The sequence below is a fragment of the Rattus norvegicus genome, chromosome 5 (genome assembly GCF_021556685.1).
Source record: "Rattus norvegicus strain SHRSP/BbbUtx chromosome 5, alternate assembly SHRSP_T2T, whole genome shotgun sequence".
Taxonomy (NCBI): Eukaryota; Metazoa; Chordata; class Mammalia; order Rodentia; family Muridae; genus Rattus; species Rattus norvegicus.
This window is the reverse complement of record NC_141538.1, coordinates 136,859,381-136,886,428: the sequence shown is the minus strand read 5'-3', so window position 1 is coordinate 136,886,428 and position 27,048 is coordinate 136,859,381. Positions and strand designations below refer to the sequence as shown.

General features: G+C 49.1%; 1 protein-coding gene and 1 long non-coding RNA gene across 11 annotated transcripts in view; both read left to right on the top strand.

Moving 5' to 3' along the window:
* LOC148005993 (uncharacterized) overlaps positions 1-27,048 on the top strand; it is a 1,435,680-nt gene that overhangs the window by 30,003 nt on the left and 1,378,629 nt on the right. The window lies entirely within an intron of this gene.
* Rnf220 (ring finger protein 220) overlaps positions 4,322-27,048 on the top strand; it is a 222,030-nt gene continuing 199,303 nt past the window's right edge. For 3 of the 10 annotated variants that reach the window (XR_015620000.1, XR_015619999.1, XR_015619998.1), the window contains exons 1-2: positions 4,400-4,667; positions 11,039-11,780. Coding sequence is in view for 7 of the 10 variants with exons in the window: in NM_001438304.1 (NP_001425233.1) it covers positions 11,156-11,780 (625 nt within the window). In the remaining 3 variants the exon portion in view is untranslated. 10 annotated transcript variants of the gene reach the window in all.

Genomic DNA, 27,048 nt, shown 5'->3' with positions numbered 1-27,048 from the left:
GTATATTTGCATTGGAAAGAAACAGGAATGTATGAAAAATAAAGCCACCACGGGGCTGGGGAGATGGTTCCATAAAGTGCTTCACACACAAGCAATAAGGACCTAAAGTCCGTCCTCAGCACCCACACAGCACCCACTGTGGTGGTGTGCATCTGTAAGCCCAGTACAGGGGAGGCTGAGACCGGAGGATCCCTGGGGCTCACTGATCTGCCAGCTACTCTAATCACCGAGTTCCAGGTCCCAGTGAGAAACCCTACCTTACCTGGTGGAGGTTGGAGAGTTGGCTCAGTGGTTCAGGGCACATGTTGCTTTTTGTGGAGGACCTCCATTCAGTGTCCAGCACCCACATGGTGGCTCATAGCCACCCATCTGTAAACATACTCAAGTTCCTGGAGATCTGGTTCTCTCTTCTGACCTCGACAAGGCCCCACATGCACACAATACACATACATGCATATAGGCAGAATGTTCCTACATATAAAATAAATAGAAACTAGGCATGGTGCATAGCATACGACTTTATTCCCAGCACTTGGGGGGTGGGGCAGAAGCAGATAGATCTCTGTGAGTTTGAGGCCAGCTGGCCTATACAGTGAGTTCCTGGACAGCTAGTCTGTCTCAAAAACAAAACAGCCCCCAAATTAAGGTAGATGGTGCCTGAAAGCTGCCCTCTGGCCTCTACAGGTCTGTACACAACATACATGCACTCTTATGTACCCAAACATATGCTTGTACAAACACATACATGACTTGGATTCACACACACATACACAGAGCCAAAGTTTTCTCTTTCTTCCTGTGCCCCTTGGACAGATGCGCACCCACATCTGTTTTCCCATTGCCCAGACGTAATTGGTATTAGCAGCTTGGTTCACCCCTGGCCTTTGTCCATGGGAGGTGTGTACACATGTGTGAATGCAAATACCTCACGCTCCAAGCACTGTTCTTTGGCTTGCCTGTCTTCTCACTTGACAGTTTGTCATGGCCTCCTTCCATATCAGTCCATCCAAGTCTATCTCATTTTCTTTAATGGCTGCCCCCTTTTAATTTGACGATCTTAATCGTCTGTAAATGGGAAAGCTAAATAATCAAGCTTATTAGAATTGTACCTAAGAAAGAGTAAATCAGCTCCGAGTGAAGGCTTGTGGAATTCTCCTAGGACTAAAATGTGTTAACTTTAGTGCATAGACTTGGCGATGTTTGTTTTGGCTATTCTGGGACTCTTTCTGCTTATTTCCTGCCTCATTGTGTTTTGGATAGCCAAGGTTGCCAAGCACGTGACCTGTGAAGTGGCAAGGTATTAGATGTTCAGTTTCACATTGTAGGTTGTGGCTATTGCTTTGCATTTAAGCTTTTTAATCACAGTTCTTATAGATGGTGACTGTTCACATCTCAGTGCAGAACACTGCAGAGGATGGTCGCTAAACGCTGAGCTGAAATAGAGCTTCCTATGGGTCGTCCACTCATGAGAGCGTGACCTGCATCTTAGGGGAACTCTACAAGTTGATCTGAAGGAGCAGGCGGCTGTGGCACAGGCCTCTAATCCCACTACTCAGGAGGCAGAGGCAGGAGGATCTCTGTGAGTTTGAGGGCAGCCTGGTCTACAGACTGAATTTCATGGCATCCTGGGCTGCACAATAAGAAATGTTGTCTCGAAAGAAATCTTAACAAGCAAATAAATTACAAAGAACAAAGCTGGGTTGGTAGTGCATGTTAGCAATCCCAGAATTCAAGAGGCTGAAGCAGGAGGATCACGAGTTAGATCGAGCCAGCCTAGGCTACAGTGTGAAATCCTGTCTCGGTAAACACACAGGAGGAACAGTGTGTTGTGATATAAGTATTAGAACCCACATAAGGATGCGTTGCCATCCTCCGAGCTAACATGGTTCAATCTGGCTGATTCTGCCTTTAGAGTCTACACTGCTACTGCCCCAGTGGGGCGTTCTCAACTGTCTGCGGTCTTAACTCCAGGCTGCCCACCCTCTGACTGGTGCTTGTTTTGAAATAGAAAGCCTACCATGCTGTACAGCTCAGGGTTTCTCACATCTCTGGGATGAGGCCCACTCTCCTCAGGTTAGCACACAAAGCCTGTTGTGCTGCGACTCACTTCTGCTTCTCTGGAGGCTGAATGCCTCATATTTCAATTCCCAGGGAATGCAAGGGGCTCCTGGCCCCTTCAGTGTCCTGCAGGGCAGGGCTCAGTAAATACATGCCGTTTTAATGGATGAAGTAGTTTGTGTTCCTAGGGTGGCCACTCAACGTGCTCAGCCCAGGATGGCCTCTGCTCCCTGCTCACCCCAACATAATTAGTAATAGTGGCCCACTTATGATTAAACTTTTCTCAGGTCAACAGATATATGGTCACCCTAGTCATAGCGCTGGTCACATTGATTTCTAACTTGTTCTTTTGGCAATCTACTAGATGGTAAGTTCCTTAGGGACAGAAGCATTGTGGGGTCTTTTTGGTTTTTGTTTTGTTTTATTTTTTAAATCTAACCCCACGGCCTTGCACATTTGAGGCATATTTGTTTCAGGTTGTTTGTTTGTTTGTTTGTTTGTTTGTTTGTTTGAGACAGAGTTTCTCTATATGGCCCTGGCTGTCCTGGAACTCACCCTGTATTCCAGGCTGGCCTAGAACTCATAGAGAGCCGACAGCCTCTGCCTCCTGAGTGCTAGGATTAAAGGTTTGTGTGACTTACCTCTTGGCTTGTATTTGTTCCTGTTGGATCCTCTTGTACACTGACATTGTTAGACACTGAGGTGAGACTCTTGAAAAAACCAGAGTTCTTGCTCACATAACGTTTATCACCCAACAGGAAAGAGCAGTCTAGTTAACAATAGGGTCAGCACATGACTGGCATGGCCAGAGACTTGGACATCCCTAGGCTGACTGAACCCTGTGAATGGAGGTGGTCATAAGAAGCCTAGGGGAGCCTACTAGGTGCTCAGAGTTGCTAATTAAACGTTTGGGGTTTTTTTTGTTTGTTTGTTTGTTTGTTTTCTTTTTTTTGGAGCTGGGGACCGAACCCAGGGCCTTGTGCTTGCTAGGCAAGCGCTCTACCACTGAGCTAAATCCCCAACCCCCGTTTTAAGTTTTAACTTAGTTACTGTCTTTTGCTTGGAAGACTCATCTCTAGCCCTGACTGGCCTAGAACTCCCTTGTAGACCAGGCTATGCTGACTTTCAGCAGTCCCCCTGCATCTGCCTCCTTGGTGCTGGGATTACAGGCACCAACCACAGAGCTCAGGTCCACACAAACCTAAGCACAGACTACTCAGGCACATGCTAAACACAAGGAAAAGGGATGATAAAGTCACATCAGAATGGAATATTGATCTCATTCTGGTTTGGACCAGTTATAATCCTGTGAGGTTCCTTGCAGGATGGATTATCCTCATGTTTCCTAGGGGAAAGAATTTTTTTTTCCAGATGAGAAGCCTGACTTTTCAGAAACCCAGCCACAAAACAAAGGAATTACTTCTGAATCCAGGATTAGCTTTCAGCTGGGCTTTGCCTCCTGAGCTGGGCCTATCCACTCCCCCAAGCTTGTTAGATGTGGACCTAGAAGCAAATGACAAAACCCTCTCGGCCCCAGTTTTCTCTTTTTAAAAACTAATAATATTATCTCCAGAAATAAAGGGCTAAATGAGATGATGGAAAGACATTTGGTCTCATAGCTTGGGTTTTAGAAGGTTCTCAAGAATGTTAATTCTGCGTCCATTTCCCCAATTTATCTTTTTGTACTTGATGAATTAACAATCTGAAGAGAAAGAACTATATTATAAACATCAGTGACACCAAGGAAAATTTTTATTGGCAAATCTGGGTGTTAAACTAGGCCCCTTTCCTCTCTCTCTAAACGTCAGTTTTACTCATATTCACTTATAATTTTATTTTTACAGGCAAAGACCCAAAGTAATATTCAAAGCACTAAACATTCGAAGCACTAAACAGCAGGTAGGCTCTTTCGGGGAAAAGGGTAGAGTTTTATATCAGAGCCAAGGTTTGGTGGTCAGCGAGCAGCTCTGACGTCAGGCTTAAAAGATTTAGCCATTTCCCCGTTGGTCACTTTAGTTCAAGAAAGAATCGCGCTCAGTCAGAAACCTCGGGAGGGTAAGGAGGAGAGATGTAAACAAAGGCAAAAGATCTCTATAGTTTCCACTTGGGCGGGCCACCTAAGACCATCCAGCCCTCTAGTGAGGGCAGCCAGGGCTGCTCTCCCGGAGTGCCCGGGGTCTGGACTCCATTTCCCAGAGTCCCTTAGTACCCTAATGTATTCAGTGCTCAGAGTGCCTGTATGTGTGTGAGTGTGAGAGAATGTGTGCGTGCATGTGTGTGTGAGTGTGTGTGCGCGCGCGCGTGTGTGTGCGCCTCCGAGTCCCTGGGAGAGTGGAGGCTCATTCACTGATTAGAGCCAGCGCTGAGAGGCAGCACTGCTCTTCTCTCACACCAACCGAGTCTCTTGATCTGTACATGCAATCCCAGGCAGCTCGCGAGCACAAACCCGGGGCCAGCCGCCTGCTGCTGCTGCTGCTGCCGCTGCCGCCGCCACCGCCGCCGCTGCCCCCGCCGGCTCTGCGCACCCGGGACTTTTCATGCACCACACTCTCCGTCTTCTTACCTCGGTGTCCTGAAAAGTGCGACCGTTCTCCCCTGGAATTTCCACGGCAAGTACGGAGCCCAGAAAGGGGTGTGGATGCGAGTGCGTACACAAGAGGGGTGGGCGCGAGGGCGGCCGGGTTGCTGAGGAACCTGGCTAACTTTCCGGGTTGGTCTCCCAGGGATTCGGGCGGCTCCCCTGCGACAGGGGCAGGGACTGAGACCTGCACTGCCGCGTCTTAGATCTTGGCGACCGAGCCTCCTGGCTGTCGGTGCCCGGCGCGCTCCGTGCGCTGCCTCACTCAAACTTTCCGTCTTGAGTTTTCCTTAATGTGTTTTATTTGGGGGGTGCAAGGGGGAGGGACCAGACGCTGGAATTGGACAAGTAGGGAGGGCGAGGGGGATAGCCAGGGGAAGGGAGCAGGACTTCTCCATCTTTTTATAAGCCCCATTTCCACTTTGTTTGGGTCGACCGCGAGTAAGCTCTCCTGCCCGGCTTCCCGGTGCACCCCGCTGTGCTTTCCAGCGGGCCCGGGCTGAGTGCTACTCAGTGGGGAATCTGAGGTGGCGGGCGGGATAGGAAAGGGGCGATCTGTTGAGAAACCATCCAAGCCGCACAACACATTGCCGACCCAGTGGGGTACCCCGGAGACTCCGGAGCCTTGGGGTTCCCGGAGGCTCGGCTTACTTTTTCCTGGCGGGGACGGGTGTGAAGGATGTGGAAGGAGAACCGGGGGTGCGGTGGGGGTGGGATGGGGAAATCCTCTGCCTGCAGGATGAAGGCAGGTGCTGCCACTGAGGTGAATGAACAGTGCTCTATGTAAACCGGTCAACTCCCAGCTCCGCTGGGTTGGACTGGCCAGGCCTTAGAGTAATGCGATCCCTGCTGGCCTCCTGGGATTTGGGGGGGCCGGGATCCCCTCTTCCAGCGATTATAAGGAACGAGGCGGGAGGACGATCTTGTAAAATCATGAGCTTGCTTTTTTGTATGTGCGTGTGTGGTGTTCTTTTTTTTTTTTTAACACCTTCTATCTGCCTTAAACTGAGTAACAATTTCTCTTCTTCCGACTTGAGAGCAAAACTTTTCAGCGAGCACGCCGGTTGCTGCAGTCCTGTGGCCACCGCCGCCGCGCTCGTCACTCGGGGCCGAGCGACCTCCTCCGCCCGGAGCCTGTCCCAGCCACCGCGCGCCGGAGCCTCCGGCCACCCCCCACCCCCAACCCGGAGCTTTTCAGGGCTCGGCCTGGGCGTTTCGCCTTTGTGTTTTGTAAGAGAAAGGCTTTTCTTCCAGGGCACAACAAACTTGGGCGGAGAGCTTCCGTATGGCCCCCCGGGCGAGGCCGCCCACGGTGGTGAGGCCATCTAGGGATGCGAGGTTCGTCCTGCGCTACAGTATCCCCGGCAAGAGCTCGAGGCCCGGGTGACCGTGGCCCTCCAGGGCGTGCTGGAGCCCCGAGGTGACGGGGTCTCGGGGTGTTGGAAAGCAGAGGACACATTCTCCCTTCCCATTAAGAACGCACTGCCTTCTCTGGTCCGGGTCACCGCTCCAGTCGAGGCCCCGGGGCCCGGGCCGGGGGCCGGACGCATATCGGGTGGCTGGAGTGCTTAGGGCACGATGGGGCCACCCGGATGGGGCGCGGGTCTGTCTGGGTGGCCTGTGTCCTCCCATGTTTTCCGCCTGCGCCCCTTCGCTGCCCCAGAAGCAGCTGAAAGGGAAAGCACCGGCGCTCTCTGCTCACGATGTCTTGCAGCCACGACCTACCTCCCGCCTCCACTGTGGCCTCGGCCTGAGAGGCATTTGGGGGGTCTAGAGGGGGGAGAAAAATAAAGAGAGGAGGGGGGCGAGCAGAGAGTAGGACTGTGGGCAGCCGAGCGGACTGGGGCCCTCACCCCCCCCCCCGGGTTTTCTCGCAAAGGGAAAATGAGCAAAGGGGGTAAAGGCAGAAAAGAGCATCGAGAAAAAGCGCGCCGGGCGTTTCCCGTTCGGATCCCTCCCGGCCGGCGGAGCCCGGGGCTAAGTGGCGTGAGTTCCCTCGCTGCGTTCCGGGGCGTGGAGTGGGAATCCGAGCACTTGGGTAGCGGCGCTTCACTGGGTCCGGGCGCTGAGCGAGCAGGACACACCTGTTCTCGGGGTGTTGCGGCCGGGCGGCGGCTGAGGGAGCCACAGAGCCCCAACCTGCTGCACCCCACGGCCTCAGTCCCGGAACCGCGGGGGCCCTGCGGCTCCGCACCCGCCCTCGTTCGCAGCTGAGCCGGTAGAGGAGTCGGCGGCTGCCCGCCGAGGGGCGCGCGGCCACCGCGCCCGGGTGACCCGCGGGGCGGGGCGGTGTAGGGGCTCCAGGTCCTAGGACTTTGCTCGAAGACTGGCCGCTTCCAGCCCCAGTCCCCAGGCCGTGTGAGCCTTCAGACCCGGGCCCCCGGGCTTGTGTTTCTTCCGAGACTGGCGCCTAGGTTCCCCAAAGTTAAATTGTTTTTCGGGCGGACGTTGTTGGGATCTTTGTACAAAGGCAACAGGGAGCTAGAGAGGTCAGGCCACGGGGAGTGGTGGGTTTGGCTCAGCGTTGACTTGGGGGCTTAGCCCCCCAAGTTTTTTATAGGTTTCTCCTTCTCGTCTTCTTCTCTCGTTTCCCCTAAAAGAGTTATTTTTCCCTTTGGGTTGAGGTTCTTCATGGCTGAAATCTACACCCGCACGCTCAGCATCCCCGCTTCCGCGTGCTCTCGGATCAGTCAGGCTGTGGCGGATTCGCATCCGATGGCCAAGCTAGACCAGGGTCTAGGTCTAAATGTGCTACGGGTTCCTCGGCCAGGTCCCAGGCGTCCGCCCTAACCTGGGAGCTGTATCAGCCTTATGCTCCCTGAGCCCTTGCATATGGTGGTAAAATTCCTGTTAGGGCGGTGTTTCCACGTACCCGTTGGGCATGTGTGCGCGGTGGGGGGGGGGTCTCTTCAAGCGAAGTCTGTGAACTTAAAAAAAAAATCTCTCCTCCGTTCTTCGAATCCCCCCCCACCCCCGCTATTCTGGCCTCATTTCCCATTGTTCTTTGCTTTTTAAGTTGCCTGTTAATTTTTTTAAAGTTTATTTATGCGAAGGAAAATATCGTTTAATTTGTTCTATTATTTTAAGTCATGGCTTTTGGAAACGGTTCAGAGACCACAAAAATGTCACCTGTTGTAATAAGCAGAGGAGCGTTGCGTGTGCATTTTAATTGCCAACAGAGTCCTAGATTGGTGGGCGCACTGAGCTCGGCTCTAGGAAAGAGCTTGCTTTGTGGCAGTCATTTCCAAGTGGGTTTGGCTCTCGACAACCACCATCACCACCACCAGCAGCAGCAGGACAGCAGCAGCAGCAGCAGCGACGCGACTTCTTTGCACTATCATCCCCAGAGCGGGTGAAGAGGCCCCGACCCTAGGCAGGGATGGGAAACCGTTCACTCGCTGGGACTTTCTGTCTGGCTTTCGGTTTTTCTACACGAAAGTGGCTAGTTTGCACCAGAGAGCGCGGACCGCTACGCACCAACCCAGGATCAGATAATCACACAATTCTAAAAGCCGGCTTCTTCATTTGTCTTGCTTCTGGCATGTTTAACCACGCAATTAGTAATCTCACTAATTATTCGGTTAGCGGACGTTTTGTAACCACTTTAAACCGAAGTCCGGCGTGTATGATTTCAGAAACAAACAAACTCCCACACACAGACGGCCAAACCCAGCACGTCAAGGATTTGAAATTTTAAAAACTCGATATTTGTTGGTCCCTCTGTCCAACCTCACTGCCTGCCGGACAATTTATTTAGCTTGGTGGATTGATCCCTCCTCCTTGTTTAGTTAATTCAACAAAGACTTTTTGCAATCTGTTTGGAGTTTGTCTGATGCGGTGGGAAAGTAGCGGATGATTTATTTGGTTGCTTTTCGATTTCTGTCTTCAGCCCTTCTTTCTCCTCCTTTCAGCGGGGATGTCAGCTGTTATTACTTCCTATTGATCCCTTTGCAAAGTGAGAAGTGAACTAAAATTAATGTCAATTCCACTGCTCAGATCAATAGCTGGAGTTATTTTAATCTGGATTTGCACGAAGTGCTAAATTAAAAAAAATCAGCATAGAGGCAGAAAAGTACCAGTTACTTACTTTCTCTCTGCCCAGTCTTCACAGTCGCCCAAATGCACCGTCGGGCTGATTATCTCACAATCCATATTTTTTTAATTAAGAGGGGTCAGTTAGTTTTCTTATTTTGGGTTCTGTGTTTAAACCCATGACATTTTGACATTGGGAGTGTATTAACTATAGATTTTCATAATGACTGTGGTCTACTGAAGCCTCATCTATACTGTTAATGTGAGGAGGGGGAAAGAAAGGAAAGGAAAAGAAAAAAAAAAAAAAACCTCCCCTCCTCCTTTGCAGAGACCAACGCCCACACACTGTTGTAAAAGAGATGTGGCCTGGAAAAATATTGTTGATTTATTTTCAGTATAATGAAAGTTTTCAAATGAATTTGCAGGTTTGAGTGATTGACCGTGTCCTATTGGAGTGTCCGGTGCTGTCACCGGATCACTAATTTATGGAACTCATTTAACATAATGAGGTGATCTAGGAAGTAAAAATGGAAAGTGAATCCTGGGGGCAGTTATTTTGGGGAAGAAACATTCCTCCCCTCACCCCTGAGCTGTTATAGTTGTCCTTCCCTCCAGCCAGCCTGCTATACTGAGGCTTGATGGACACACAGTGTGTTCATTTCTGTTCTGAAGAGCTGCTCAGACCCCTTGGAACAGCCCTGGACCCACTTTCAGGGCATCTATGTTGTGGGACTATTAATCTGACTTGAAAACAGCCAGGAACAGAATTCCCAGACTTGTCAGGCTAACTGGCTGTCCTTGGCACAACGTTCTCTACCCTGCTCTAACTTGACAGGAAAGTTATTTAAAATTTGGAAGAGAGAAAAATCCGTTAATGTGAGATACATAATCTGGTAATTTAGCAATGATGTCTATAAGGAGAGATGCCAAATGAGGAAGCAGTCTGATGGTGTCCACTCATCTTCCCAATTAATAACAGTCATTGACATGTCTGCTACAGGACGGGAGAAGGAAAGACCCTTCTCGCACTGCACCAAGCAGGGAGGATTCATCTGCAGTCTGAGGGGTTTCTACCTGAGGGACTACGGAAGACGTTGCACTACAGGCCTGGGCTTTCTAAGGGGAGGGGGGGTGTCAATTTTATTTTTGACATGGCTCAATTTAGAAACTGTAGCAGATGGAAGTTTGGGTTATATTTAAGTTCCTTTCAGTTTCTACTGAGAATACACATTTGCAGCTAGTAAGTCTTGGTACTCACCTTACCCTGCCTTTTGACAATACGGTTCTTCTCCCCCCAACCACCATGCAACATATTAGAAACCGAATCAGTAGCTATGAAAACGTGCAGCCTAATTTTATAAGGGAAACTGGAAGGAGACTCTTTGAAATCCAGTTTGTACTGGGGGCCCTTTATTGGACATCAGCTCTGCCTGGGCCAATAAACCGAGGAAAATAAGTCCGAGATTTTGTTAACATTTTGCTCTAAAGGTTAATGGCAGATCCAAGGCAGTTTACAAATTTCCTTAGGAGTGACTGTATTAGTAACTAGGATTACCAATCTGTCCTTTGATGTGCCTGGAAGAAACCATGGACCAAAGGCATTAGTTATGTTTCTAAACATTGTCAGGAGTGCCAGGCATTCTGTTGATGAAGGTCTTGGTTCTTTTTTTAAATGAGAGAACTAGGAGGCCTGTGTAATTAGAGGGGACCGTGCGTAAGAGAAAAAAAATTGTTCACGTGGCACTGATTTCTAGAAACGTTCTTAGGTGATAATATGAAGATGTCTGCATATGTATCGTATCGGTCAATGTGTGTGGTTCAGCCGCACGTACAGTTTGTACCAACTAATATGTACAGTCTAGATGTGTGTGTCATAGGGACCTGTCAGTGTAAGGATGAAGAAAGATATTAACATGGGACATCAGTTAGGTAGAGCCTGGTCTTTCTGTACCTAAGCCAGAAGCTGGCCATGAGTGGTGTTCGTAGGTGGAAGCCCTTTAAAATATAGACCCCCCCTCCACCTAATCTACGGGGTGACTTGGCCTTCCAAAGCTCATTTGCTCGGGGAATATTGTATTTGGAGGTTTTATGATTTTTTTTTCCTTTGCTGGGCTCAGGCGCATTTCACCCGGAACGTGTAGGGACCAAAGTCAGCTACGCGTACATCACAGTAAGTTGTCTATTGATTTTCCTGAATGAAAACGGTCTGCTGCTGCTGCCCACTGGCTCCTAAAGCCTGTGGTGTCTCTTGCCCGAGCATCTGTAAGCCAGAAGGATGGTGTTTCAATCACTTGGGGTTTCCCCTTTTTTTTTTTTACCTCTCCCTGACTTTCCTCCCCTCTCTTTTTTTCCTCTTTACTGTTTCTGCAGGTCTTCGGAGGGCATGATTCCCCAGTAATAATCCTCGCCCTGATCCAAGGTGCAGGTTGGCCTCCCTCCCAGGGAAGACTGCTTCTTGCGTGACACCCGCCATCGAAAGAGACTCCAATGGACTTACACCGGGCAGCCTTCAAGATGGAGAACTCATCCTATCTTCCCAACCCTCTGGCATCCCCGGCACTGATGGTCCTGGCGTCCACCGCCGAGGCCAGCAGGGATGCCTCCATCCCGTGTCAGCAGCCACGACCCTTTGGTGTACCTGTCTCAGTAGACAAAGACGTTCATATTCCCTTCACCAATGGCTCTTACACCTTTGCCTCTATGTACCACCGTCAAGGTGGGGTGCCGGGCACTTTTGCCAATCGTGATTTCCCCCCTTCCTTACTACACCTCCACCCCCAGTTTGCCCCCCCAAATCTAGATTGCACCCCAATCAGTATGCTAAATCACAGTGGCGTGGGGGCATTCCGTCCCTTCGCTTCCACGGAGGACAGGGAGAGCTATCAGTCAGCCTTTACGCCAGCCAAGAGACTCAAGAACTGTCACGACTCAGAGTCTCCCCACCTGCGCTTCTCAGATGCAGATGGCAAGGAATATGACTTTGGGACACAGCTGCCGTCCAGCTCCCCTGGTTCACTTAAGGTTGATGATACTGGGAAGAAGATCTTTGCCGTGTCTGGCCTCATCTCTGACCGGGAAACCTCCTCGAGTCCAGAGGATCGGAATGACAGATGTAAGTACTTTGGTTGCAGCCCCCTCCCCGCCCCCAGTAAACCTGCCTCGCAGAAGTGTTCAACAGGTTGGCCGCATTGCACATGCTCCTAGGGATGGGAAAGGCCAACCGTGTCCCCTGTGATAGCTTCGGATGGCTAATGCTTACTTACCTCTCCTCAGTGATCAATGATACATAGCTCTTGCAGGTTTTCCGATGGTAGCCAGAGGCAAGCTGGTCTCAGGACCAGACCTGGCTGGCTTCTCTGGAGACTGAGGAGGGAAGAGGGTGCCACGGGCACGCAGGAATGAAAGCCATTTTGTTAGAAAGCACAGTTTCTCAGGGAATTGGGGGCCCAAGGAAGCTTGCCCACCCTGTCTGGCTTTGCTGTCTTCTTTGTGCGGTCTCCTGACCGGAGTGGTACATTTTTCTTCCTTTTCCCACTGTATCATAGCCAGCACACCCCACGTGACTTTATTTTCTCAGCTCTCAGCTCTTGGGTCAGCATCAGGTTGTAGTTCACAGAAGGACAAAGGTGTGGTCGGTCACCAGAAAGTCTTTCAAACAGCTGTGCTCTCCTTGCGATCCCAAGGCTAGAAAGCTGATTTCTCTCGGGACCGGAAGGTTTGCTGGATGCTTATCCCAGGGCGAGCTTTTAGGACTAGACATAGCTGACCCGGGTGACTGCCCCATGGTTGATGTTCACAACTGTTATTAATTCCTGCTTATGAAATGGCTTTTCTCATGTTCTCTGGTGCCTTAGTAGGTTCTGGCTACACTCACTAATCGCTTCAACTTAACCTTTCTCGGGAACTTGTAGACTAGAAGGGCAGAACCCTGCAATCTTCTACTCTGATATAATCAAAAAATAATTGTGTTTTGAAGCTTTGGGGCTGTGGGTAGACAGAGTAGCTTTCTTTGGGCCTGGTGTGAATTTATGAACTGAGGGTGTTTTCCCCTCCAACCTTTTGTTCTAAGACTTGCTTCATTTTATTTTCTTAAGAAAACTACATCTGAGGTTTGCTTTCCCCTCTCCTCTGCTTTTTTTGTGCTCTTGTCCGCTCTCTAACCACCAACACGAACACCATTTTTTTTTTCTCTTCTCTTTATGATGCCGAGGAGAGTAATAGAGACATTGCTGCTTTCTCCCCTGTCGGCCTTGCTTCCTCAGGCTGTCTCCTTGAATTAGGCACTGTGTTAACTTTCCTGTGCTAAAAGGCATCTGCCTACACCCAGCGTACCTTTTCAATAAAAGTCACCATAAAATCAACCTGCCTTGTAAATCCATCGCTCTTTGGTTTTGAAATATGTTGAGAGTGTGTCTTTTATGTCAGTGTCTGTAAGCCAGAGACCTCCCCACTTCAGGGAAAAAGGCTGCGGCTGGTGTCAGCAGAACTGCCACGAAGCCCACTGGCTGTCACCTTCTCAGTTTCTGTTGACTGGCAGGTGCTGGGATCCTGCTCCTCAGGTGTACCTGCCGGACAGGTGTTTGGCCTTGCGTTGGGCTGATTTTCTATTTTGTTTCTGTTTTCGTTTGTTGAGTGTTGAAGGCTCCTGGCCCCTGCTAAAGCTTTGTTGGGTCAGGGTGTGACCAGGTCTTCCCCACTTTTCCCTCCAAGTACAAGTTGAAAATGAAATCCTCTCAAAACCAGTGTGTGGTAAAGTAACACTGGGTGATCAAGACTCCTGCCCCACAAACCCTGCTTACTTTTATTTTGTTACCATTTGAGCCCAAACCGGTGTCAGACTGCCAGAGCAGGCACAAGCTTGTTAGTCAAGTCAGAACCCATAGTGTGGCTATCCATTCCCCTCTGCGTGTCAAAGCCATAACTCTTCTGTTTGCCCGGTTTGCATTGTATGGTGGTGCCATCCCCCGTGGAGATGGATCCCTCACACAGGAATACGCCTGGGTGGAGAAAAATTAAATGAGTCTGTCTTCCAAGTGAAATGGAATTCTGACCTTGAAATTAATGGGACTCTGATCAAAAGGGCGGGGAAACTTCTTTATTTCAAAATGTCTTATGAATGGGGAACCTTCTTTCCTTTTGTTTAAAATATCCTTCCTTTATAGACTACTTTGTGTTCTTCCCCTTGTGCTTGTAGGAAGATCTGGGAGTACAGGATCCTTTACACACCCAGATTACTAGGGTTGTATTTAAGACTAATCTTTGGGGTTGGGGATTTAGCTCAGTGGTAGAGCGCTTGCCTAGGAAGCGGAAGGCCCTGGGTTCGGTCCCCAGCTCCGAAAAAAAGAACCAAAAAAAAAAAAAAAAGACTAATCTTTAAACAGAAACAAAGGCATCAAGTGAAGAGAAGACTGTGCCCAGTGGTGGCCCTGGATCTATGCCTCCTTCCCCTTCCTTGCCTCAGGTGACATAACTGCTACCTTTGCAGGGGCAGAACCCATGCAGGTGGCCGACACCTATGTTTTTGATTCTGAGCTTTTGGAAGGAAGGAGAGACATTTTCTTCTAGGAAGGCTAGAAGAGCACCGTGACAAAGTCGGTGGCAGCTTTCTTGGCTCCTGTCATACACCCCGACATGTGTCAGAATATTTATGGTCTGTTTTATGTAAATACATATTTAAGGGCCGTTAGGAGGCCTGATTATCCCCACTAGATGCCTTTCGGGTCCTCCCTACAGAACCGTTTTGAAATAAGTAATATTTCTCAGATAATCGAGTGACAGTATACAAGACTGCTTCCAAAGGGAGAGAGAGCTCAGGGGCAGATGGGGCAGCAGTGGGGGTTGGGAAGCCAGAAGAGTGGAGAGCAACTGTTCAGAGGAGCATGGGCACAGGATGCCATGCCTGTGCCCACACTGCCAAATTGAGCCGTGTGTGTTTTAGATTTGTCAATTATTAAAATTTAGAATTAATTTCTGATATGGTTGGCTGATTTTTTTTTTCAGTTTTGTCAGGCAAATATTTTCTCATAGACCATTTTTCTAAGACTTAATTAAATGTAAGAGTAAAAGTCCTACATGGGAACTGAGCCTCATAGAATTTATAGTTTTGCTGGTAGGTGGGGTGGGGTGAGCATGGTGTTCAGGTTCCTTATTGGGTGTAGAAGTTTTCTGACTGTGTTTTAGGTTGCTGGAGATCAGTTTTATAATGGAAACACTGACAGGTTTTACTGTGGCAGCCACCCCCTGCTCTTGGTTTGCATCCATATGCAGATATGTTCACGCGCCTTTCAAAAGGACGCCTGCAGACATGCTGTAGTGCACACGTGTTCAGCCCTTAACTGGAGTGCTGATAGGCAGGGTTTCTTTTGTGATTAAATGTGTGTAGGAAAAAGAAAAACAGACACAAGTATATCTGTTTGGGGGGTGTCCTCTCTTCTAGTGGGGATTTTCGGTTGCTTGCCTGTCTACCCACCTGGTTTTGCAGGTGACCCCAAGGTAGGTGTTGGGCCCTGTGAAGCAAGGTGGCCTGCGGGACCGACTTACTGGCCCTGGAAAATGGGAGATGTGGTTTTGTGAGAAGCTGTTCACGAAGGATGCGTAATTCCCCAGGAAGGAGACCGAGGTAACTCCCGTTTATTGTCATTCCCTGAACCAGTCCCCAAGGCTCCTTGTCCAGGGAAATGACGCTAGAATTTATGGGCCAATTACGAACAGCCCATGTTGTGTGTTACATATGAAGTGTCTATAGATGTGTTTCCCAGGGCCTTTAAAATAAACATTCCTCATTAAGGAAACTTTACAGCAAAAGAGGAGGTAAGTCCTACGCGCTGCCCGGTGTCAGCGTCCACATTTATTACTCCCTCCGTGTGCCCTCTGGAGCCTGCCATGTGCATCTATCTCTTGATGGCATCCTTCAGACCATCCCTGTGCCCACATTCCAGCCTGACCTGTCACACCTTTGACCAGCCTTCTTATCTAACCCCACATTGGGGTTGGTTAACATGTATGCTTACTCTAGACCTGAGAGAAGTCAGAACTGTCCCTGTGGAGCTGTGGCTGGCTTTGCCTTCTGGTTTACCCCAGGAAGGGACACCGGTCACTAATCATTAGTGGTTCCCTTGGACTTCTCCCCTTAGCCTTCCCTGTGGCCAGGGAACTTGAGATCTCCCAGAAGCCCCTGTCTTGCTCATCTTTTGATATATTTGGAAAGTCAGCCAGCCCCAGGTCCCAAAAGCCCTGATTGGAGGTGGTACTTTGCATTCTAGATTCGTCTTTATAAAGGCACAGGTCATGGAAGACCCTATGAATCAGTCTAGCCCACTCAGGCCAAAGCAGCTTGGAAAGCCAGCTGACATCATAGGGGGCGAGATAAAGCGGATACTTTCCAAAGACTCTGGGATCCGAGTGGGCAGGGAACACTAGTTCCCAGGCTCCATCTCTGGACTGCAGCTGGACTGCAGCTGGAGCAGATGACCAGTGTGAAGGGTCAGCCACTGACCAGAAAGAGGGGTCAGAGGGTTGCCTGTATCTTGACTGCTTGGGTCCTGCCTGCCCAGGTCTAGCCCTGTGATGCGCTCAGCTGCTTTGGGTTCTCCTCCCACCCCATTCTCCCGCGGGGCAAGAACTCCTGTGATGTGTGTGGTTGTTACCGTTTGTTCACTCCCAACACAGTCACGGATACTCCCTTTCATGCTGCTGGGTTTAATTGTCTTGTTGGGATAAAGAAATGTTTGCACAGCTAAAGTGGGGCCGGGCTGAACGGGAGCGGTCCCCGATGGCTACAGAGCCATCTGGCCTGGCTTGGCTCTGTTCTGCGCGCTGCTCGCCGGCGCCCGGGCTGGCTCTGGCGGCCGCTCTCCCCGGCCCTCGCCCGTGGTCGCCTCTCACGGAGGGAATGCCTCATCACCATGGTGAGACGTGGACCCCGGGGCCGTCCTCCCTCCTTGCCCAGCGCCCTCCCTCGAGTCAATTGTCATGCAGAAGCGATCCGGACTGCCGTTTCCTCACGGCCGCCAGCCAGCGCCTGGCTGCCCGCATCGGGGTGGCTGGTAATTGACCGTGGGGGGGAGGGCGCGGGGACGCGCGCACAGGCCGGGCCACCCAGTGGGCAGCGCCTGTGGCCCAGGTGGCCCCACAAGAGCTTTTAGGGATGCGGTTGACCTCGCCGTCGCTCTTCAGGAGAAGTCCGCGCGCGGTCCCCAGGGTGCGGGGAAGGTCCGTGCGACACCCTACCCCCCGCCCTCCACGTCCCCAGGCGCCCACGTCGCTCTAAGAACCCAGTTCCTTGGCAATGACAGCGACCGGGCGAGATATGCAGGCTGGTGCCCGGGAGTGATTGGAACTCCACGCGCGCGTGCGGGTGGCCATAGAGCGGGCGGGGCACTGAGCCAGGAGGGGGCCGAGGTCGTGAGGACCCAAATGGACTTGTGCACACGCATGTGGACCCAGCTTTCCTCTGGGTAGTAGGGCTTTGAGGCTTCTCCTTTCGGTTTCAAAAAGAATTTCTCCCCTTCATCTTGCTTTTCGAATCTGTAAAATATTCCGGAGTCCGGCTTGGTGAATCTGCAGGATTGCTGGTATTCGGGCGAGGCAGCCGCGGTCGCCTATGACGCTGGGAAGCTCGCAACCAGCACAGCGGGACTCGTTAAAGTCAAGGCAATTTCTGGAACTCTTCCCACGGGAAGTTGTCCGGAACTGCCTTCCGGTCAGCAGTCCCAGGTTGATTATTTGGTAGCCCCCCACCCTTTTTGTTGTTTGAAAACAAAACAAAAACGTCACAAATAGAACAAAACCTCACACTGAATCCAAAGTTGCTCTCTGCCCTCTATCCTCTTTAGTTAGGCAGAAGAGAACTGAAAAATAAATTTTTTTCTTATTTTTAACCCTTACTAACTACCACCATCTGGTCAATAAATATTAGCACAAGATAAAATGTAACATTTGCGAATACTCCAGACTTAAAGTGTCAATTCATTTAATCGAGTTGAAAATTTTAATGTTTTTTTTCTTGGTTTTAACCCATAAACCACATGCATCTGGTTAATAAATAAAAGACCACATGTTGACATTGCTCTTATAAGTACTTGAGATTTGGGGTGATGATACATGTCATAATAAAATCCACACGATTTTAACACTAAAATAACCATAATTTTTGGAATTGAATATTCCTACATGTTAACAGTCGTTCTCAGCACCATTTTTATCTCTCTTAAAGAAGCTGAAAACTTCAAGATAATGTATTGCTATTCAGCCACCAACATGCCTTACAAATTTTAAAAGTGTCACTTCAATTGTGCATTTGTAACTGAACAGAATGTGTTTTTATCCTCGAAGTGTGTGCTCCGGGTGGGGGATTGATAAATATCTCTTTGGGGGAAAGAGAAACATTTCTTGCAAGAAGAACTTTGTGGCAGGCAAGGTAGTGCATACTTTTAATCTCAACCCTGGGGAGGCAGAGGCAGGTGGATCTCTGTGAGTTCAAGTCTAGCCTGGTCTATTACTACTACTACTACTACTACTACTACTACTACTACTACTACTAATAGTAATAGTAATAATAATAGTAATAATAATGATAAACAAATGAATAGAACTTTATTATTTCTTTTCCAGGTTAAGGACATGGAATGGATAACCCTGGTAGAGGCTAGATAAACAGGAATTTATCCCATTTCAGCCCTACCCAATGGGCTAAACTTATTTTTTTAAATCTTGGCTACATTTTAGTTTTGGTATTGTGTAAGGGGGGAATGTGTTGTGTGTGTGTGTGTGTGTGTGTGTGTGTGTGTGTGTGTGTGTGTTTATTGCACTCTTGCCAAACATATCAAAGGGCTTACTACATTTTAGGTGAGGTCAAATATATGGACCTAGGTTCAGTCTAGACTTCGAAGTTCCTATTAGCACACTACTCATTTGCTACAGGACCACACTCATTCTAAAGATATGCAGGCTCGAGCCAAGACAGGGGTCCTTGAGCTTGATGAACAAAAGGAGGGGAGATACATGAAATCTTTTCCTCAAATGCAGACTTATTTTCCTGATGATGTGGGGGTAGTAAAACACTGCCATAACATAAAAATAATTGAAATTTACTCCCCCCCCCAACCTTCTTCTAGGAACTCAAGAGTGGAGCCTCTTCTGTCCATGTGTTCCCACAGTATGGAGCCCATAAACCCAGGTTTTACACCTTCTTTGAGTGTGTGTTTAAAAGTTTCTGTCTAGATCCTAGTTGAAGCTAGAAGTAATCGAGCAATCCGGGAGCCACGTAAGCACATAGAACCGGCTGGCCATTCAGATATTCCATGGTCTGTCTGGAACTGAAGCGGGGCACAGGTAGCATGGTGTCAAGAGACAGCAAGCTCCGTAAGCCTCCTACGGCTCGCCTCATGAGAACTGTCTTTTCCCACTGAAATCCTTTTGTGGCTGAGACATATAGCTCTGCACCTATCTCAGAGCAGCAGGGACAGGGCTGGGGGCTTGGGGTGGGGGAGGGCAGGAGCAGCCCTGGAAAGGCCTCTGCTTTATTTTCAGGTATATGACTCCCATTTAGGTGCCAGCTAATCCTATATTACTCATTTGACCTTGCTTTTTTTTTTTTTTTTTTTTTTTTTAGTTTGATTTAAATCAAGTCAGAGCAGCCTAGCATAATAAATACCTGTTAGAGGAATAAAAACTGGGTGGGGCCCCTTGAGCTTCAACTCGAAAGGTGAAGAGGCAACAGAATATAGGAGTCAATGAACGCAGCCTCCGGAGTTGAGTTACCACCCTTTAGCTTCCTTGCTAGGTAAATTACTTAACCTGCCCAGGCTTCAGTTGGGAACCTGCAAGTTGGGAACCACAGGACCTAACAGAGTTGTTGTGGAGGACCGAATGGTCACAGATACATAGCTAACCATTAAGTGTCAATATGTAATGACCGTTGTCATTCCCAGGACGATGTGGCGATGAGTCTTCCTTGCTAGAGACCCCAGTGTAGCTAAACACGGGGTCATTAGTAGCCAGCATGTGCAAAGGACCCTCTCACCCACTCCACCTTATGGCAATGCACAAAGAGGGAGGGAGAGAGGTTGTCAATCGAGCCTTTTTCTGTGATGGCCAGCTGCTTCCCTTCCCTTGATCATCGTCTAGCCACCAAGATTAACCCTGGGTTTATTCACAAGCAAGTTAATATTAAGAGTTAGATAAAGTGGGTGTCCAAGTCTGGAAGGGACTTTACTAGGCTAAAATGATTCAGACGGTGGCCCAGATCAAAGGACCTCAATCTCTCGGGTGTTTCCTTAGTCAAGACTTTGTTTGCATCATCGGGCAGTGTTGGGAATAAATAGCGAATTAGAATCCGTGAGTGATGGCGGCTTGGGCCCTGCCTAAGGAGACTTGCTAGAGTGGTATTTAACTAGTATTAGAATGCAGAGTTCCGGAGGTTGAGAATGCCTGTAGATTTTAAGTTACACAGACACTTTCACCCTCTTGCCTGTGTGAGAGGAATCCGTGAACCTCCCCCCATCCGTGTGTGTCACAGTCCTACGGCATGATGGATTGTTGTGCTTGGGGGAGGCTTAGGATGGGGCTTGGAGGGGCCTTGCAGGGGCCTTGCAGGTCAGGAGAGAAATACAGCCACAGCTCTGCGGTAGGGGGGCTGCCGGGGAGGGATTAGGGGGCAGGGCTAGGCCGGGACAGGCCTCCTATGCATGTAGTGCCTGTATTCATTCTCCAGGGAGTAAAAGAGGCCTGGCTGCCATTACTCAGGGTCACAAATAAAGTCAGTGCCTCTCTCTTTGTCAAAGCAAGCTCCATGGGGCCAGGGAACACCAGAGAATGACTCTGCATGTCTGTAGGGAAAGATGAGACCAATCCTCTAGCTGAGGGTTAGACCCTGTGTTTGAGGCTGTAGTTCAGGACACATTTGGAAGGTCCCCTGTTCACAAAGGTGTGTGTCAGTGACAGCCACCAAAGGCTAGCAGCCAGCTGTCTCTGTGGGCTTCTTTGTGGCTCCCTTTAAGGAAGAGGTGCAGCTCCCTGAGGAGCCACAACATCTTCAGGGATGATGGGAACACCAAGTTCTGCTCCCAGCCACCAGGCTCTCTCCTCAGTAGACTCAGAGGTGTGTGGCTGGTACTCTCGATTTGAAGTGTTTTGTTTTGTTTTGTTTTGTTTTTTTTGACACAAGGATTCGCTCTGTGGCCCAGGCTAGTCTGAAACTTACTATGCTGTACAGACTAGTCTGGAACTTACCGTATAGTCAAGGCTTCCCTGTAACTTGTAATGATCCTCCTGCCTCAGCCTCCTCTATACTGGAATTACACGATGCCACCAGATCCTGCTCATTTTCAGTTTTGAAGAGAGGGCACATTTGAGACTGAAGTCCAAATGGCAGAATGTTCCCTTCCTTAGGAATAGTAGGAGAGGAGAAAGGGGAGTGTAGGTGAGTCCAGAGGCGAAGACAGTGGGACACACTGGGGGAAGGGGTAAGCAGGGTTGCAGTTAGGGGCTAGGCTCCCGCTTCCTTCCTGAGCAGTAAAATTAAAAAAAAAAAAAAATCCTTAGAACAACAGAAGTCTGGATGCAAGAGCTTCCTTCCTGACAGGGCGACCTGGTGGGGCTTCATTCACCCCAGCAGCAGTCAAGGCTGATTTACTGGGTGGGGTGGGAATCTAGACATGCCAAGTTAACCCTTTCTTGTCCACAGAGTAGCTAAACCACCTCTCTCTGACTTCCCACTGTGGACAGCTTTTTAGTCTCCTCCCTTCCTTGCTGCCAAAGCACCCTCTTCATGAGAGAACTCAGACCAGGAGGAGCTGAGTCACTTGAAGGAGACCTTCCAGTCTGACAGCTGGCTCACGGCTGGCAAGCACTCTAGGACTTTTGGTGAAGTTCTATTGACTTTTGGAGCATCGCACTTTGATCATGGTCTCTGTATTATGGTGGTCCTAGGAAATTGGGAGTTTTGTTGTTTTATTTTGTTTTTGTTTTTGTTTTTTCAAAGCAGGGTCTCTCTGTGTAGCCCTGGCTATCCTGGAACTTGCTCTGTATACCAGGCTGGCCTCGAACTCAGAGATTCGCCAATCTCTGCCGTTCTATTGCTGGAATTAAAGGTGTGTGCCACCACCGCCTGGTAGAAGCCCAGTCTTGTTTCTGTGAGATATTGGCATCACAAAGAGAATGGTGCTTCTTCCTCTTGGCTGTTTGGTGGTGGAAAAAAGATGGCAGAGCATGTCACCAGAGGAGAATGGAACACATCGGTTGGTCTATTTCATCATTCAACCCTGTTTCCTCAGGTGTCTACATTATTACTAGCACCAGGCTCTGTGCTGGGAGGGAGTGGTAAGAGAATAATCATAGCTTGTGCTGTCTGTCCTGGAGCTTAAAGTTCAGTTAGCTTCTGAAGGGAATCGTAAAAAGAGTTACAGCCAGAGAAGTCTAAACCAGCCTGGGATTAGAAGCAGGAGTATCTGATCTCATCTGAGATTCGGCTATCTGCGAAGCGGGCAACCTTTAAGCTGATATCTGAAAAATCAGGCCATTATTTAGTCAAAGCAGCTCGGTACAACAGTTTACTTCTTTTTTGGATGGAGTATTGCATCTGAGAATGGAAAAAAGAACTCCAGAGCCGGCCTGGGTTGACTGCGATAAACTGAGAATACCATTTCTCTATGGTAGGATCTAAGATGTGACCTCGGATAACGATGGTACCTTATTCAAGCTTTCTTGACAGTATCCATTTGGTGCTTAGATGATTCTGAGGCTCAACATCAGAGAGGACCCTGCTTTTAAAGTAGCTTTCTAAGCCAGGCATGGTAATGCACCCCTTAAATTCCAATACTCCAGGAAGCAGAGGCAGGTAGGTCTTTATGAGTTTGAGACCAGCCTGGTTCTACATAGGGAGCAACAGACCAATCATGGCTACATAGTATCTCAAAAAACAAACAAACAAAACAGAAACATAGCTTTCTAAAGATAAGTCACTGTAAAATAGTATCCGATGGCTTATAATGTGTATCTTAATATCAGAAGACCCAGGAGAACCCAGAGCTGAGCTTGGCACAGAATAAGGGACTCAGCAATTTTTTTCCTGAGAGAAGGGAAGACCTTTCCATGGTGATGTTTAGTCAGGTAGATAAGGTTCCTTGCCTTTTGGCTGAAGTTCGTGGTCAAATCTATACTCGGTACTCCACAGAAATATGATAGGTCTCCTGACTTAGAGTACTTGGCGGGCCTTCACTATGCACCTAGATTCCTGGCACCAGCTCCTGGCAAAGTTTCCAGTGGGAGGAACATTGCTCAGACTTGCCATTCACAGGGTAGGTTAGTGCCAAGAGAATTGAAGAAGTGAAAAAGACAGTGGAGCCAACCGTTGTCCCAGTCTGGCACACACAGACACTAAAAGCAGTTTCTGCGCTGGGGCCTCCACCAGCCTGCCTGTGGTTTTCCCCCACCTCTTATCTTCCTCATCTCCCTACATCCACAGCATTTCCTGCGCTTCTGTGTGTAGAGCGTTTGGCCCAGCGCTATCTGCACGGGAGTCAGAGAACTAGATCCCACTTCCTCTTCTTGAGGGCCTTGAGTTCAAGGTGAATAGGGAGGCTATGCACGTGGGAAAAGCGAGCCTGGAACAAGCATCGTGCGTTTGTGTACGGATCACAGGACAGAGAGTCAGCCCCGTGGCTGAGGTTCACAAGTGAGCTGCTTAGGTGCACCTGTGGTGATGGGGAGGAAGAAGGAAGGAGTTCAGGATTGCTGGTGCCTGTCCCCCATAATTCAGGTTCCCAGGGCCCACATTGGACTTTGTTTTTCTGAGTCTTTGAACCTCTGTGAGTTCAGAAGGAGCCTCCCTGGTGATGTTTGTGCAAGACTGGAGGGAAGGTTTTGCAGAGGTTTTTGGTCTTAAATGGGGAGCCTAAGGACTAGTTAGAAAGGATAGGCTGGGTTCTACCCAGGGATTCTGGAAGCTAGGGATGAAGATGTGGGTCCTGGGGACCAGCAGTGCCTTTTTTCAGCCTCCTGCCATAGGACCATCTGTCCAGATGCCTCTGGCCCTGCCATCCCCAGTTCTGCCTTGGCCCCTCTTCCAGTCACCCCCTTTGCTTCCCTTATTACTTACCGATCAGCTGACTACACATGCTCAGACCTCCCCTCCTTAGTGCACGATTGTCCTTATGAGGCAACCAGCAGAGGGGTATGAGGTGCTTAGCCAGATGTGCAGGAGTCCAGCATGCCTTGATGCGCCTTGGGCTCCTGCCAACGGCTGTCTGCTGGTTGCCGCTGCGCTGCTGGAGGGGCTGCAGAGGGCTCAGTGTTTGCTGTGCTCAGAGCGCTATTCTGCTTCTGTTTGGTTTTTTTTTTTTCTTTTTCTTTTCTTTTTTTTTTTGTCAGCCTCCTTCCCTCTTCTCCAGCCCCAGAGCTTTCAAATGCTTATTTGTACAGAAATAAGGCTTGGAGGGTTAGAGGAATTAGTCACCACTGTCTGGCTTTTTGCTTTTTGCTGGAACCCCTTGGGTGAATCTGCCAGAGGGTGGAAGGTTAAGTGGAATGTGAACAGGGTTCAGTCTGAGGCTCAGGAACTTCAGACGTCTGTGGGTGAGAAACGCCCTTGTTAACTGCGTCTAGATTTGGGGGTGGTGCTTCTTCCCGAAATAGCCTTCCCCCCGAAACACGTTGTAGTTCAGTTCTTTGCTTGCCCACCCCTCTGACGTGAACCCACGTCTGGGGCCTGCTGTCATTCCTTCCAATGTGTCTCCTCTTGTAGCAAGCACCTGGCTCTGTATAGACTGGGATAGTTAACAGATGTCTACAGAAACACCAGTGAGCTCTGCTGAGGCTGCCCGCTGACATCATAGCCGTCCCACCTCCAGCAGGTGAAAGGACCACACAAGGGCCAGCAAAGGGCTGGACACCCCTTGCGTAGGAAGGGGTGACTAGACGGTGAGGGTGACTTCAGCGATCTGCATCTCTTTGAGCGTCATCTTCTTGTGTATGAAATAAGAGATGTTGACTAACACTTGGCCTGTACAGGCTTTCTGAGTCTAAAAAGATAACACGGCCTTCTCTAATCTATACACAGCCATATAAACAGCACATGCACACACATATACACAGGCACACTCACTTTCAAGAATCTAGGTCTAAAATACTAAGTGGCCATAGGATGCCCAAATAGTTTTCTTTTCTTTTTTTTTTTTTCCCCCTTGGAGCTGGGGACCGAACCCAGGGCCTTGCGCTTGCTAGGCAAACACTCTACCACTGAGCTAAATCCCCAACCCCCCAAATAGTTAATGAAGCAACCAAATGCCCAACCTAGAGGGAACCTCTCAGGTCCGTCCTTGAAGCTGGGCTGCACTAAGGAGTCCATTTCCTGAAATTTACACGTGGTTTTCCTCAGTAGTCTGGGACAAAAGTTACCCATCTTCTGTGAACTGTCTCTGAAGGCAGGTTCACAGGCCACTACCTATCTACACAGAAGTGTCACGTCGCTGACAGGCCCCCTGTGAAAGGAACTCACCCTTTGCTTTGCTTCTCAGCAGAGTTTTTGGGGAGCCTCTATGTTTTCATTTCTGGGTTTTCCTTCCTAGTCCGTGGGGGCAAATTTAGGTCAGAAGCATGGCTTCCTGGCTGGAGGAACGATGGCCAGAGCAGAGATGTTGAAGGCTTTCCGCCCTCCCTTAGGCTGTAATAACCTTGACGTACCATCCAATGGGACCATAGAACTGGCAAGGACTGGAAAAGACCCGGCTCAGTCAGAGCTGGACAGAGAGGGTTGGGAAGAGCGAGCATTTGAAAGAGACTTGACTCCTGAGGTAAACTTCATTGTGCGATTATTTAATAGACCATTAACAAGCAGATTCATTAACACGATCTTAATTAACAAGTTCCAGGGTTATTCCTTCTACCTCCCAGGGGAACTGTTCTCCTTCTATTTAGTCCCAGAGACTTCCTACCCCTTAAACTAACCACAGCAGATGCGTTTAAATCCAGTGTTTTTATTGCAGGCGAAACGACTGTGGGCAGGGTGGCAGGGGCACAGTATTCTTCCTAACGATGGCTCGCTCCTTCTGAGCACTTTCTGTGTGTCAGGCAGTCTACAGAGTGCTCTCTAGGTGCAAAGCCATCATTTCCCAGTAGTCACTTAACATTCATAAAATTCCCATGAGGTAGTTTATGGTTGCTACCTGTTTACAGGTGGGGGAAATCGAGGCACAGAGTGCTTCAGCAACATTTTCTTGGGCCCCAAAACAGCGGAAGTAGCAAAAGTGAGGTTTGAACCCAGGCCATGTGACTTCAGAGTCAATGGGAAGGAAGAAGCCTTGGAGAGGGAGGTCTGTGGGTCTGGCTTAAGAGGTGACAAAGAAGGCTGAGGGTACAGCTCCTCTGTAGTAAAGTGCTTGTTTAGCATGCATGAGACCCTGGGATTAATCCCCAGGATCCTAAGTAAATAAAAATAAACAAATAAAATAAGACTGTGAAGAAGCTGCTTGCGCTGTGCCGGCCACAGCTGTGGTGCTTTGATTTGTCCGCCTTTGTACTTGAAGAGATTTTAAGGGTCTTTGATAGGGCGGTATTCCTCACATTCTGCAGGTTTTGACCCATTCACAGCCCTTGTCATCCTCACCGTGTCGCGTTAGACACTGTGCCTTATTTGTATCTATTTCCAGTACTCCTGTGCGGTCTGAAGATGATTAGTTATGATCTAAAACGAAAAGCTTGTCAAATAGACCTCGGCATGGGGTTGAGGGTGGCAGTTTAGGGTCTACTAACTTCCTGTGTAGCAAGCACTGTGACGTCTGCCTCTGAGCCGCTGAAAGCCTTTAGTAAGGCTCCAGCTGTAGGAGCCAGTTCTGAACTGTGGAAGATGTACCTGCCTTTCCCGGATCCTCAGTCCTCAGAGTGAGAGGGACCAACAGAATTGTGATAAGTGTTAAAGAATACAAAGTAAACATAGACTCAGAGAAACAGTATTGAGCACCAGATACATCTGCAATAAATCTTAGCTTCAGTTAATATTACAAATGCTTGGGTAGGTTTGAAGTATCTTGAGCTGCACCCCACTCCCCCTCCTCCCTCCACACACACCTTTATTCTCCTGGCAAGCCCTGGCCGGTGGTGACCCATAGCCTTGTGTGTGGGAGGAGTGAATGGCAGTGTTGATGCAGTCTCTCATGTAGCTCAGGCTGGCCTCCCACTCTCTATGTAGCCAGGGATGACCTTGAATTCCCAATCATCTTGCCTCCACCTTTGGAAGTGTTTTTAAGGCATGCACCACCATACCTGGCTAATGGCTTTTGTCTTTAGATGGAAAGTCTCAGAAGACACTAAGGAGTCTCTCCTTCCTCACTCCAGGCATATTAGTGTGGTTGTCTACCTTTGCCTGACCAGCCACTCAGAGAGCA